At 52.4% G+C, this 14,978-nt stretch overlaps 2 protein-coding genes across 3 annotated transcripts in view; both read right to left on the reverse strand.

The window, feature by feature from the left end:
• Positions 1–940: 940 nt before the first annotated feature.
• Positions 941–6,987, reverse strand: TREM2 (triggering receptor expressed on myeloid cells 2). 2 transcript variants are annotated; one of them, XM_038749820.1, is made up of 5 exons: positions 6,903–6,987; positions 4,532–4,873; positions 1,686–1,800; positions 1,316–1,494; positions 941–1,175 (listed from the first exon to the last, which is right to left on the reverse strand). In XM_038749820.1, exons 1-4 carry the CDS (start codon positions 6,985–6,987, stop codon positions 1,326–1,328), a joined length of 711 nt encoding a protein of 236 aa, XP_038605748.1. In that variant the 3' UTR covers positions 941–1,175; positions 1,316–1,325. The 2 variants fall into 2 exon arrangements, with proteins under 2 accessions (XP_038605748.1, XP_038605749.1); XM_038749821.1 differs by having other exon boundaries at positions 1,316–1,491; positions 6,903–6,963.
• Positions 6,988–8,323: 1,336 nt separating this feature from the next.
• Positions 8,324–14,978, reverse strand: part of TREML2 (triggering receptor expressed on myeloid cells like 2) — a 30,469-nt gene continuing 23,814 nt past the window's right edge. Inside the window, 7 exon segments of the mRNA XM_038748759.1 lie at positions 8,324–8,333; positions 8,424–8,620; positions 8,711–8,778; positions 10,537–10,634; positions 11,010–11,019; positions 11,209–11,315; positions 12,643–13,294. Coding sequence (XP_038604687.1) covers positions 8,324–8,333; positions 8,424–8,620; positions 8,711–8,778; positions 10,537–10,634; positions 11,010–11,019; positions 11,209–11,315; positions 12,643–13,294 — 1,142 coding nt within the window.

Genomic DNA, 14,978 nt, shown 5'->3' on the forward strand with positions numbered 1-14,978 from the left:
TGACTTGCCCAAAGTCACACAGCTGACAATTGGCGGAGCCGGGACTTGAACCCATGACCTCTGACTCCAAAGCCCGTGCTCTTTCCACTGAGCCACGCTGCTTCTGCACATGGAGCAATCCTATTTATTGAGCACTTACTGTGTGCAGAGCACCATACTAAACACTTGGGAGAGTACACTACAACAGAGTCAGTAGACCAGTTCCCTGACCGCAACAAGCTTACAGTCTTGATGGGGAGACAGACGCTTATATAAATAAATAAGTGGTGTGGAGCTGAGGGAGGGGTGAATCAAGGGTGCAAATCCAAGTGCAAGGGTGACGCAGAAGGGAGTGGGAGAAGAGGAAATAAGGGCTTAGTCGGGGAAGGCTTCTTGGAGGCGATGCTGTGAATTAGGCTTCGAAGGTGGGGAGAGTGATCATCTCCTGGATATGAAATGGGAGGGAGTGTCAGGCCACCGGCAGGATGTCAGTGAGGGGTCGGTGGCGAGAGAGATGAGATCGAGATACAGTGAGTAGATCGACTTTAAAGGAGCAAAGAGGGTGGGCCGGGTTAGTAGAAAATCAGGGAGGTAAGGTAGGAGGGGGCAAGGTGATTCAGTGCCCCCAGCCAATGGTAAGGAGTTTCTGTTTGATGTGGAGGTGGATAGGCAACCACTGGAAGTTCTTGAGGAGTAAGGAAAGATGGACTGAACAGTTTGGAAGAACAGTAATTATTATTATTATTATTACCATAGTATTTGTTAAGCACTTACTATGTGCCAGGCACTGTACTAAGCACTGGGGTGAATACAAGCAAATTGGTTAGACACAGTCCCTTCCTGATGTGGGCCTCACAGTCACAATTACCATTTTACAGACGAGATAACTGAGGCCCAGAGAAGTGAAGCAACTTGCCCAAGGTCTCACAGCAGACAAGTGGAAGAACCCATGACTTTTGAACTGCCAAGCATGTGTTCTATCCACTAGGCCATGCTGCTTCCCAATGATCCGATATGTACTTGGCAAATGGTGTTGCTCTGCCCGGGAAAGAGTGGGGGTGGTGGAACTTGGCTGGCAGGGCAGAGAGTTTGGGGGAAGGCTGTGGAAGAGGAGGGGGCGGCTGTCCAAGACTGCTCCTTTCCCTCCATTCCCCGTGGCTTGGTCCTGTCTCCGCTCTGTCAGGATTCACTTCCCCCTGGAAAGCAGAACAGTGTCACATTTTCTTGCCCAGGCCAGCTTGCTCCTCATTCCCACTCTGCCTTTCCCCTGCTGCCGCCGGACCCCCCAGCTTCCTTGCCTCCCCCCTGGCCTGGCCCAGCCCCTCCCTCCACTCACCAGGCTGGGGCTAGAGCGGGTGGACGTTGCTCTGCCCATCCTCCGCATTCGGATCCCGGTTCCTCCGGCAGCAGGCCAGGGTGAAGAGGCCCGTGGCAACCAGAATCTTGCTGACCAGGAGGCCGGTCAAGAGGAGGAGGAAGTTGGCAGGCAGCAGGACTCCCAACTCAGAGGGGCTCCTCAAGGAGACACAGGCAGCTCAGGGCAGGGGCAGCGGAAAGAGCCGGCTCCTCCGTCCCTGGGTGTGGGAGTGGGGTAACCCCAGGGATGGGGGAGGAGGGCGTGTTTCACGGAGGGGTGAACCTGGGGAGACATCTTTCTGGGAAGAGAAGGGACAGGCAGGGGACAATGGGGAGGGGGACAAGTATACCTGGAAATGCTGTGCTCAGTTAGGGGCTGCTCGGGGTCCAGGGGCTGCTCAGGGGTCAGGGGCTGCTCCAAGATTGTTGGGGGCTCTCCAGAGAGTCGAGGTTCCAGCGACGGGCCTGGGGAGGACAGCGCCTGATAGCCCTGCGGACCGTGGTGCTTGCCCATGACAGGCCTCTGGGCTGATGTGATGGGGTGGGGGCGGGATGGAGGGGCCTGTTTCTGCATTGGGATTCCCCCTCGCCCTTCCCCTCTTCCCACTCTTTCCCCTCAGCCCCTGCCCTCTCTCCTCCCCTGACTTCTCCAGAGCTGTCAGGAAGGCCAAAGGTGGGGAGACTATGAGAGAAAGCAAGGGAGAGGGAGGAGAGGGAGGAGAGGGGAAGAGCAGGAGAACCGGGAGGAGAGGGGAAAATGTGGGAGAGCTGGGAGGAGGGAGAGGAAAGAGGGACTGGGCCCTTTTAGGGGAAAGGGAAGCAGGTTGGGTCAGGCCGGGCTCTCTCAGTAAAGTCCGTCCTTCCCAACAACCCAGGAGATCAAAATTAGGTTGGGGGACAAGGAGAATAATAATAATAATAATAGCATTTATTAAGCGCTTACTATGTGCAAAGCACTGTTCTAAGCGCTGGGGAGGTACAAGGTGATCAGGTTGTCCCACGGGGGGACACAGCTCACAGTCAATCCCCATTTTACAGATGAGGTAACTGAGGCACAGAGAAGTGAAGTGACTTGCCCAAAGTCACACAGCTGACAATTGGCAGAGTTGGGAGGAGAAGAGGAGAAAGCTTTCACTGGAGAGTGGCAGCAGAGGGAAGGGGCTGGGTATTAGAGAATGTGGGGCGCCAAGAGGAGAGGACAGAGTAGCAGTAACAGCAGTAATAATAATAATAATAATAACATTAATAATGGTATTTGTTAAGCCTTTCTATGTGCCAAGCACCGTCCTAAGCATTGGAGGAGATACAAGATGATCAGGTTGCCCCACATGGGGCTCACAGTCTTAATCCCCATTTTACAGATGAGGTGACAGAGGCCCAGAGAAGTGAAGTGACTTGCCCAAAGTCACCTAGCTGACAAGTGGCAGAGCCGGGATTAGAACCCGTGACCCCTGACTCCCAAGACCAGGCTCTTTCCACTGAGTCACGCTGCTTCTCTATAGTAGTAGTACAGCAGTAGTAGTAGCAGTAATAATAATAGCAGTAATAGTAGTAGCAGTAGTAATGGATTGGTAGTAGTGACAGTAGTAGTAGTTGAGTAGTAATGGTAGTAGCAGAAAAGTGATAGTAATAGTAGTAGAAGGAATTAATGAATGAATTAATTTATATTAATGTCTGTCTCTCCCTCTAGACTGTAAGCTCATTATGATCAGCGCTTAGAACAGTGCTTTGCATATAGTAAGCGCTTAATAAATGCCATTATTATTATTATTATCAGGGAACATGTCTGTTGTTGCATTGTACTCTCCCAAGTGCTTAGTACAGTGCACACTGTGAGCACTTAATAAATACGATTGAATGAATGAATAGTAGCGGTGGTAGTAGTAAAGTAATAGTACTTCATTCATTCAATCGTATTTATTGAGTGCTTACTGTGTGCAGAACACTGTACTAAGCGCTTGGGAAGTACAAGTTGGCAACATATAGAGACGGTCCCTACCCAACAGCAGGCTCACAGTCGAGAAGTAGTAGCAGTAATAATGGTAGGGGTAGTAGTAGAGAAGCAACGTGGCTCAGTGGAAAGAGCCTGGGCTTTGGAGTCAGAGGTCATGGGTTCAAATCCCGGCTCCGCCGCTTGTCAGCTGTGTGACTTTGGGCAAGTCACTTCACTTCTCTGGGCCTCAGTTCCCTCATCTGTAAAATGGGGATGAAGACTGTGAGCCCCCCATGGGACAATCTGATCTCTTTGTATCTACCCCAGCGCTTAGAACAGTGCTCTGCACATAGTAAGCGCTTAACAAATACCATCAATATTAGTAGTAGTAGTAGTAGCAGTAGTAGCAATACCCCATGTGGGACAACCTGATCACCTTGTATCCCCCCAGTGCTTAGAACAGGGTTTTGCACATAGTAAGCGCTTAACAAATGCCATCCTTATTATCATTATTATAGTAGTAATAGCAGTGGTAGTACAGTGCTCTGCACGCAGTAAGCACTCAATAAATACGATTGAATGACTAGAAGTAAAGTAGCGTGGTTCAGTGGAAAGAGCCTGGGCTTTGGAGTCAGAGATCATCGGTTCAAACCTTGGTCTGCCACTTGTCAGCTATGTGACTTTGGGCAAGTCACTTAACTTCTCTGTGCCTCAGTAACATCAGTAAAATGGGGATTAAGACTGTGAGCCCCACGTGGGACAACCTGATCACCTTGTAAACTCCCCAGCGCTTAGAACAGTGCTTTGCACATAGTAAGCTCTTAATAGCCATCATTAGTAGTAGTAGTAGCAGTGGTAGTAGTTTTGTAGAGATAGTATTATTATTATTTATTGATGGCATTTATAAGCACTTATTATGTGCAAAGCACTGTTCTAAGTGCCGGGGAGGTTACAAGGAAATCAGGTTGTCCCACGGGGGGCTTACAGTCTTCATCCCCATTTTACAGATGAGGGAACTGAGACCCAGAGAAGTGAAGTGACTTGCCCAAGGTCACACAGCTGACAATTGGCAGAGCCAGGATTTGAACCCCTGACCTCTGACACCAAAGCCCGTGTTCTTTCCACTGAGCCATGAGTAGTAATAGTAATAGCAGTAGGAGTATTAGTAATAGAAGTTATTAAACACTGGGGGAGAATATCCAGGTGGGAATTAGAGCTGGCCCCCTCCCATCATGGGGCTGGGCCACCCCTGCCTCCACTCACCATCCAGTACATCCACCTGGACAGTCCTCAGGGTGCCTGCCGAGCCCCGGTCGACACTCTGACACTGGTAGAGCCCGCCATCCTGACGGCGGAGATTCTGGATGGTGACAGTGAGGATCCCGGCCAGCCTGTCATCCATGATCCCCGTGCTGCCATTCCACTTCCTCATGAAGGAGAACCAGGAGTGGTGGGAGCTCACCACCGGCTGGCACTGCCCTCCAACACCCAGGCGACACCAGCTCTTCATTCGCTTCAAGTGCACCTTCCGGTCATAGGGGCAGGAGATGGAGAGGGTCTGACCCTCTACCCCGGTCACCACAGTGGGGACGGCCCAGCCGAGCTCTGCAGAGGGGGCACAAGGCGATGGACCAGGTTTTTTTTGTCAGGGGAGAGGAGGGGATGAGCGTTGTTGGAGGTGGGCCAGCCCAGTGCAGGAGCGGGGGCTGAGGTCACTTGGAGAGGGGTCCAGGGAGAAAAGGGGCTGAGGTCTCTGGTGGGAGAATGGCATGGGTTGGGGTCCCTTGGGAAATCAATCAATCAATCAATTGCATTTATTGAGTGCTTACTGTGTGCAGAGCACTGCACTAAGCGCTTAGGAAGTACAAGTTGGCAAAGTACAAGTTGGCAACACATAGAGACAGTCCCTACCCAACAGTGGGCTCACAGTCTAAAAGGGGGAGACAGAGAATAAAACCAAACATACTAACAAAATAAAATAAATAGAACAGATATGTACAGGTAAAATAAATAAATAGAGTAATAAATATGTACAAACATATATACGTATATACAGGAAAGAGGGGCAGGGGCACTGAGGAGGGCACCAAGGGGAGCTGCAGATGGCCCGGGCGATTTCTGAGAATCCTGACATAAAGTGAGCCAAGTGTTCACTTGGAGACCTTACCAGACTGAGCCCCCTTTTTCCTCCCCTCCTCCCCATCCCTCCGCCCTACCTCCTTCCCCTCCCCACAGCACCTGTGTATATATATTGGTACAGATTTATTACTCTATTTATTTGACTTTTACGTAATTACTATTTATTTTGTTAATGATGTACATATAGCTTTACTTCTGTTTGTTCTGACGACTTTGACACCTGTCTACATGTTTCGTTTTGTTATCAGTCTCCCCCTTCTAGACTGAGTCCGTTGTTGGGTAGGGACTGTCTCTATATGTTGCCGACTTGTACTTCCCAAGCGCTTAATACAGTGCTCTGCACACAGTAAGCGCTCAATAAATATGATTGAATGAATGAACGAAGTGCCAACCATGGAGACCATAACTCGATAATTTGCAAATTGGCTTGGAAAATTTCCTAGTTAGCGCCTCTAGCTCTGCCCATCCTCACTGTGTTGATGACTGCCACTTCTGCCTGCTGTCTGAACCGGGAACAGAGGGCATCCCTGCCCAGCTCCAGTGATCACACAATGCCGACCGCTGCTGCTGCTTGCTGGGGCCTCCTGACCCAGAACCTCAGGGTTTAAACAGAGGACTTACCTTTGGCCCCGTGACTCACTCCCTTCTCCCCTCTCTTTCCTCCTGCTCACCAGGCCCACAGCTAGGACAACCAGCCAGTGGTCAAAGCATCCAAAGGAGCCTGGGGCCGCCTGGGACAACTGGGCCAGCTTCCAGCTTCCTATTCTTCTTGTTTGGTTCCCCTTTTGGAAGTTATTTTGGGGAGCTGATTGGCTGTTTTTTCTGGTCACGAGGGGAACCCCCCTGGGGAGAGGGGTCTGTAGAGTGGGACCCGGTGCCCTGCAGCTCTGTGTCCCAGCCTCCGCTCCCTCCTCCAAGCAGGGTTCTGCTCTCCCCAGTTCAGAACGGCTCCGCTCCCCTCCCCAGCACCACTCTGCTCAGCCCCCAGCAGGACTCGGCTCCCTCCACCCGGGTCAATTCTGCTTCCTCCTCCTGGTGTTAGTTTTCCTCGCAGCTGCGGAGAGAGACCAAACTGAAGCAGGCCAGCCCTGCCCACCTTGCTCGGCCTTGACTGCTTCCCCACTTATGGAGATGCCCTCAGGATGGGAGGTTCCCCCTCACCCCATCCTGGGCCAGCTCCCGTCACCCCTCCTGCCAACCCAGCCGCACAGGCTCCAGCATTGCTGCTCAGGATCAGACCTCTGGGAAAGGCGGGGAAGACCCAGGAAAAGAGACAGCTCACTGTGAGTGGGGGCCACCACTGTACACTCTGCCTTTCCCCCTCCACTTGGTCCCGTCTTTCTCGGCCCCCACTTCGCCCCAGGAGTATCTGCTTGGGGGATTCCCCCACCCTCCAGTGTTACCCCACCCCAACTCCCACAAGCCCACAGGCCCTCGTCCCACAGCCGAGGGGGCTCGGGGCCCAGAATACAGGAGCCTGGAGAGGAGCCCTTACCTGAGCCCGAGAGCGGGACGAGAAGCAGCAGCAGTGGTGGCCACCGCCACCCCATGATGCTCTGGAGACCGAGTTCAGTGAGCATCCCCGCGGTGCCAGCACACTGGCGCCGGGGCGGGGGCCGGGCCCCGTGCTAGGGCCTTGCACAAGAGTCAGTTTTCTCCTCACTCGGCAGAAAGCAGACAGACAAACTGGGTCCCTGGTTCCTCTCCTCCTTCTGCCTCCCTCATTTCCCAGAGATTGGGCAATAGCACCCAAGTGGGCCTGGGCCTTTCTGCAGAACATAATAATAATAATAATAATGGTATTTGTTAAGCACATCTATGTGCCAAGCACTGGGGTAGACACAAGGTAATCAGGTTGTCCCACGTGGGGCTCACGGTTTTCATCCCCATTTTACAGATGAGGTAACTGAGGCACAGAGAAGACAAGTGACTTGCCCAAAGTCACACAGCTGACTAGTGGCGGAGCTCGGATTAGAACCCACAACCTCTGACTCCCAAGCCCGGGCTTTTTCCACTAAGCCACGCTGCTTCTCCAGGGTGGCAGAAGGAGACAAACTCTGACGACTTGACACCTGTCTACTTGTTTTGTTTTGTTGCCTGTCTCCCCATTCTAGAGTGTGAGCCCGTTGTTGGGTAGGGACCGTCTCTATATGTTGCTGACTTGTACTTCCCAAGGGCATAGTACAGTGCTCTGCACACAGTAAGCGCCCAATAAATACGATTGAATGAATCGTATTTATCGAGTTCATTGAGTGAATGAACTCTGCCCCGCTGGGAGATCAGAGATGCCAATCGGTCAGAGATCTTCTCATTTGGTGAATTCTTCTAGGTGACTTCTCAAGAGTACTAAAGCTTGGTTTCAGCACTGCTAGTGAAGAGGGGGCAGGTGCGGGTGAGGAGGCAGGGTGGTGCTCCCTCCACCACAGAGCCATCTCCTCAGAGACCCCCCCACATTTACCCCCAGTTTTCTTGGATATGAAAATCTCACCCACCTTCCCCATCTCCCTATAATGGGCTGTACTCTGCAGAGTGGCTGGCTCCCTCCCTCCCTCATCGTCCTCCTCTCCTTCCCTCCCTCCCTCCTTCCTTCCCAGGACCCCATTTTCCCTTGCAGGGGAAGATTCACAGCAGGACCAGATAGATCAGGGTCTGGAGCCAGGGGACCACGCTCCCTAACACTGGGCCAGGTCTTCCCCAGGCCCTGGCAAGAGAGTGGCTGAGCCAGGCCTGTGCCATTGAGGCAGTCCAAGAAATCGCACAATACTGGGTGTGTTTTAAAAACCATTTATTCTGCGGCAGCCCCATTGCGGCTCCGATGGCCAGGGCCCCTGTGCTGGGGCCATGACTGTCACTCTTGCCACGTGATGACCGAGAAAGAGCAGATGGGGAGAAGGTGGGAAGGTAAGTCTTGGCTTCTTACACTGCCCTAGCACAAACTCAGGGATCCCTGGCTGGTATCCAGCTCTCAGGGCTTGGTTTGGCTGGAAAGCTAATGGCTCCAACAGGCTCTACCCACCACTTCCCCCTGGGGTGGCGCAAACAGGGTCCATCATTCCTCAGGGAATATTCCAGGGAATCTTGGCCAGTGTCGTTGGTTCTCAGAAAGTGGTCACTAGCCCTCACCACCTGCTTGGAGGTGGAGCCAAGGGCACAGAGGGAAAGGGCACAGGAGGTAAAATGATCCAGAGTCTGGACTGTGGACCCTGAAGTACTCTGGGAGCAAAGAACGGGCAGGGCCCATTGCGGGTGCAGTGTCAGTGGGAACGAAGAGGGACATCCAGACAGCAACTGCACAGCAGTTGCTTGATCCTTCTTGCTCCAGGGGCCCTGTCCGGTGACAAGTGATTCAGGGTGGGCTGCCACCTTGAGATCTGGGGGTGATGGGAAGGGGACCCCCGCCGGGGCCTAGGGGTGTCCTAGCATGGTCTTGCCAATCTAGGGAAGGCAGAGAGCATCGTGCCTGCCAAATACAGGATGACAACTGTCAGTATCCTGGGACAGTGGAGCTAAGCCCAGAGAGCTCTATCTCAACTACTGGACCTTACGCTGTATATCAGATTTGAAGAAAACGCCACCAACAGTGAAGTTCATCTACGAGCACATGTGAGACTGAAAAAGCCAACAAGGGATCCAGAGTCCCAGCCACATTGGGCACACCAAAAGGTGATCCCTTGTTGTGTTTTACTGAATGTTGACCTAACGCTGTTTAATCCTTGCCTCTCTTTCCATTCCATGATTTTGTTCAGAAAGAGCTACTTTCTTCTTGATGGCAGTGTGCCACGCTGGTTTATCCTCAGCAATTGGCTCCCAGTTTTCATCTAGACTGCAGCATTGTCTGAAATTTGTTTTACCACGTCCTTAAAATGCTTCCTCTGCCCTCCTGTCTTTTGAGTATTCATCCTCCCAGAAGCAAAGTGGTCTTGGTCTAGCCAGGTCCCAGCCCAGGGTGCCCGGGAGGTGAGGAGTGAGCCAGACTAAGGCATTCCAGCTTCTATCAACAGTGAGGATACGCCCACAGGAAGAGGCATTCTTTGGGCTCCTTCCCAGATCATCCTTCCCCTTTCCTGTCCTTGGGGAGATGTTCTAAAAGTCAGAGCCTTCTGGGGCTGAACTGAATTGACCAATGAAGCGGGCCCCCTTCAGCCCCCAGAGGGGCCACAACTTCCCACCCAGACCCTCACTCCATCTGGATGGACTGGGGCAAGGACACGGAGGGACCGAAGAAGCAGCAGAGAAATAATTTTTTAAACCCAAAGGATGGCGAGGGAGGCAGGGGTCTGTCTGGTCCCATGGACCAGCTTGAGGTGTGGAATTATTGTCAGAATTCCGAGGTGTGCCAAAAATCTAACCATGGAAAGGACAGGATTATTACTATGATGGAGTTGATGTTTCCATTGCAATACTTCCATGGTGATGTTGATGATGACTGCGATAGTTCCATGAGGGCATTATTATGGTATTTGTTAAGCACTTATTATGTGTCCAAGCACTGTACTAAGTGCTGGGGTAAGAGCAGGATAATAAGGTCAGACACAGGCCCCGTCCCACACGTGAGTCACAGTCCAAGGGAGAACAGCATTAATGAGCTCTCCATAATGGCATGGATAATATGATCATGGAAATATTTGGGATATATCCATGGTGGCTTCTGAGACATCATCGTCATGGTGGTGATAGCAGTATTTTTAGGGTGGCCTAGAGATTTCCACAGAGATTTGGCAATTATTTTACAGAGGTGTTAATGAACCTTTTGTGCCGGTATTGATGATATTTTCAGAGCGGTATTGATGATAACTCCTTGCAGGTGACATTTTCATGGAAGTCCTGAAGATCGCTTCCCAGTGAGGTCAGCCATACATAAATACGTAAAGAAAACCTCCTAGCGGGATTAATAATATATGCACTGTGGCCTTGACAAGACATCCAAGGAAGGGTTGGAATTATTATTACTGCGATTTGGAAATCCGGCCACGGAGGCATTGATGATATTTCCATGGTGACACCATCATTTCTCTGCTGGCGTTAGGATTGATGCTTTCGTGACACTGACATTTGTATCTACGGTGATCTTGGCAATACTATATTTCGACCCCGTCTTGTTGCTATTTTAGTACTGGCGGCATTCCCACCGCAAAACCAGTCCGTTTCCACTTTCCGTGTCGGGAGTCTCACGGCCCTCAGCCTGCACCAGTGAGAACGCTCCACTCGCCACCTGTATGGGAAGATCCTGGCCAGGATCCCAGACCAGGTGAACATCAGTCTGGGCTCTCACCCCTCTCCTGAGGCTATGGGCTGGACCCTGGTGGTCTCAGGGGCTGCTACTGACCAGCTGGCCCGGGAAGTTGATCCTTGGGATTGCTCCGTCTTTAGGCCTTTCTGGTGGTCCTCCCCAGATCTCCCTGTGCCCTGCAGAGCCAAGGGTTGGGAATCCCGCTGGGGATTCCTCCTCCCCCACCTCTCTTTTGTCTGCCCGCCGTGTGGCCCTGCCGGTTCCTGCGATGGAGTTGGCAGGACTTCTACCTCAGCGGAGCAGCTCGTTCGGACGGAGCTCTGGGCAGTGAGTCTTCAGGCGGGGTCCTTCCAGGCTGTAGTCTCGACTCACACACGGTAGGCTGGTGAAAGAGAGACATTGGGAGAAGGAAGTTACATTCGGATCACCCCAGGTGACACTCAGATCCCGGGAAGCTCCTCCACTTGGTCCCTGTCACCCTGGCTCTTTCTTCGCCCTCAGCCCCAGAGCTCCTGGAGGCTGGAGGAAGCCAGGTCAACCCCTGTCCACCCTGTCCTGGGCCACCACTCACTTCTCATCCGACTCTTCTTCCAGAAGCCGTAAAACACAGCTGCCATCATCAGGAACCATAGGCACCCCACCAACACCACCGGCACTGTGAGGTTCGCGTCCCGGAAGCTGCAGAGGGAGGAAACGAGGAAAGTGGGATTCAGGAAGGGGCTGTCCGGTCGAGGGGACCCCACCCCGGTCCCAGAGAGAAGGGCAGAGCCCAAGGTGGGAATGCCAGCTAGAGGTCCCCAGAAGAGCTCCGCACCCCTCTGGCTGGGTCATTCATTCATTCATTCAATTGTATTTATTGAGCGCTTACTGTGTGCAGAGCACTGTACTAAGCGCTTGGGAAGTACAAGTTGGCAACATATAGAGACGGTCCCTACCCAACAGAGGGCTCACAGTCTAGAAGGTCCTCTGTGCCCTGGCTCAGGCTCATGAATGGAGACCAAGGGAGCCTGGGGGTCATGATGGTCATAATGATGGTATTTGTTAAGTGCTTACTATGTGCAAAGCACTGTTCTAAGTGCTGGGGGGATACAAAGTGATCAAGTTGTCTCACATGGGGCTCACAGTCCTAGTCCCCATTTTACAGATGAGGGAACTGAGGCACAGTGAAGTAACTTGCCCAAAGTCACACAGCTGACAAGTGGTGGAGTCAGGATTAGAACCCATGACCTCTGACTCCCAAGCCCGGGCTCTTTCCACTGAGCCACGCTGCTTCTCCTGGATGGCAGACACTGGGGAAGGAGAAGGAGCTGCAGCTAGCTCCGCCTCTCCTAGGTACAAGGCCTCCCCTGCACCTGACCCTGTCCTCCCTTGACCTGACTTTAGTGGATTGAGCATAAGCCTCGGAGTCAGAAGGTCATGGGTTCTAATTACAACTCTGCCACTTGTCTGCTGTGTGACTTGGGTAAGTCACTTCACTTCTCTGTGCCTCAGTTACCTCATCTGCAATATGGGGATTGAGACTGGAAGCCCCACGTGGGACAGGGACTGTGTCCAACCTGATTTGCTTGGATCCACCGAGAGCCTAGTATGGTGCCTAGCACATAGTTAGTGCTTAACAAATACCATCATTATTAATTATTATTATTATTCACCCTGACCTGACTCTGACCCTTGCGTTTGCTCACCAGCTAGGATCTGGCTCTGAGCCCTCTCTCAGAGACAGATTTATGCTCCTCCTGCCCCTACTCAGCAATTAATCAATGCTATTTATTAAGCGCTTTCAGTGTGCGAAGCACCGTATAAGCACCTGGGAGATTGCAGAACTACAGAGTTGGCAGTCACGTTCCCTGTCCACAGCTGGAGTTGCACCTCTCCCCCACCGCTCTGCTCCACCCCATCACTGACACAGGGATTGAATCAGAAATAGTGGGAGTCAACCCTCCTGCCCCCCACTCATCCCCCCCATCCCCAGTGGGAGCAGGAAGCAGGAATCCGGGAACAGTACCTGGAAATGATGTCATCCATTCCAAGACTGGAAGGACACCTGGCCTTGGAGGGAGGTGTGGCCAGAGGAACTCTCACTTTGGTTGACGCTCCAGTGATGAGGACTGCGGCCGTGGTGGGAGATCTAATGGAGAGTGCCCTGGCAGCAGCGGGAGACCTGGTGGGAGAGGATCTAGCCATGGTGGGGGACTTTGTGGAAGAGGATTTTGCCCCGGTGGGAAGACTAGTGGAAAAGGACCAGACCACAGAGGGAGAGCTGGTGGAGAAAGACACGGCCACGGTGGTAGGATTGGATCGGACTGTGGAGAGAGATCTCATCTGGGAGGACCTGGCCAAGGCGGAGGATCTCGGGGTGGAAGGTGTGGCCTCAGATGGAGATCTGGTGGTGGGGTGCCTGGCCACGACGAGGGACTTGATAGTGGGGTGTCTGGCCACGGTCAGAGATCCGATGGTGAGAGAGGTAGTCTTGGCGGTGGTGGGGACAGCAGCAGGAGCCGATCTGATAGTGCTGCCGGGCAGAATGGTTGAAGATCGGGCGTTTGGGGGCTCGGCAGCTGTGGCTCTGACCGTGGTGGGGGATCTGGCTGTAATTGAGGTGACTAGATTCCAGTGGGTGGACTCCATTGTCTCGGGGCGGGACTCCTTGCTGGGGGCTGCTTAGGAAGCAAGGAGAGAGGACTGTCAGACTAGGGTCAAGCTGGAGGCCAAATTCATTAATTTATCATTTATTCAATCATATTTACTGAGCACTTACCATGTGCAAAGCACTGTACTAAGCACCTGGGAGAGGACAATATAACAATAAACAGATATATTCCCTGCCCACAATGAGCTCACAGTCTAGACGGGGAGACAGGCATTAATGTAAATAAATAATAAATAAATTACAGATATACACATGAGTGCTGTGGGGTTGGGAGGGGAGATGAATGAAGGGAATAAGTCAGGATGATGCAGAAGGGAGTGGGAGAAGAGGGAAAGGGGGTTTAAGAAAGGCTTCTTGGAGGAGATGTGCCTTCAGTAAGGATTTGAAGCAGCGGGGAGAGCAATTGCCTGTCTGATATGAGGAGGGAGGACATCTCCTGGGGCTTTGGCAATTCCAGAGGCCTTGCCCTCTGGCTCCCCACATCCATTTGAGAATTTAAATTCTAATATGATCCCAGTTGGGGGTGGGAGTGATGGTTAGATTTTCCAAACCTCTGCAGCCTCTCCGGCCCCCTAACTCCCCCAAACCGGCCTTTCCACTCCCTCCCCTGCCCTCAGTGGTCCGCCTGACTCTCTCTTGCCTCCATATTTTTTCTGGCCCCTTCTCTGTCCTCTCTTCCACCAAGGAAAATGTAGTTTGGGCAGTTGAGTCGGACTGGGGATGGGGTTGGGGACAGCCCATTGGGTTTGGAGGAGAAGGAGTCCAACCCACCCCCAGCCGGAAGCTCCTACATCCCTGTCACAACAGTGGAAAGAGCCTAGGCTTGGAAGTCAGAGGTCATGGGTTCTAATCCCAACTGCCCCACTTGTGTGCTGTGTGACCTCGGACAAGTCACTTCACTTCTCTGTGCCTCAGTTCCCTCATCTGTAAAATTGGAATGAATAATAATAATGATGGCACTTGTTAAGTGCTTACTATATGCCAAGCACTGTTCTAAGCCTTGGGGGGCGGAGGGTACAACGTAGTCAGGTTGTCCCACGTGGGGCTCACACTTTTAATCCTCATTTTACAGATGAGGCACACAGAAGTGAAGTGACTTGCCCAAAGTCACACAGTTGACAAGTGACAGAGCCGGGATCAGAACCTGTGACCTCTGACTCCCAAGCCCGGGCTCTTCTCACTGAGCCACGCTGCCTCTCCTGGCTCTATGTCGGGGATGGAAAAACATTTAGAAAGCGGCTCTGTCCCTGACGTTCAGGAGTCAGAGGTCGTGGGATCTAATCCTGACTCCCCCACTTGTCTGCTGTGTGACCTTGGGCAAGTCACTTCACTTCCCTGTGCCTCAGTTCCCTCATCTGCCAAATGGGAATGAATAATAATAATGATGGCATTCGTTAAGCACTTACCGTGTGCCAAGCACTGTTCTAAGCACTGGGTAGATACGAGGTAATCGGGTTGTCCCACGTGGGGCTCACAGTCTTATTCCCCATTTTACAGATGAGGTAACTGAGGCCCAGAGAATTTATGTTGTTAAGTTAAGAAGGTACCATCTGCCCTGCCCTTCCCTGACCACCCCACCCCTGAAGAACCCTCCCCACCTCACTCTGGCCCCCCACCCCACCCCTGCCCTGACCACCCCAGTTTCCCCCAACCTTTCCCTGACCATCCCATCCCACCATGCCCCGCCGCAG

Source organism: Tachyglossus aculeatus, chromosome 7 (assembly GCF_015852505.1).
Source record: "Tachyglossus aculeatus isolate mTacAcu1 chromosome 7, mTacAcu1.pri, whole genome shotgun sequence".
Classification (NCBI taxonomy): Eukaryota; Metazoa; Chordata; class Mammalia; order Monotremata; family Tachyglossidae; genus Tachyglossus; species Tachyglossus aculeatus.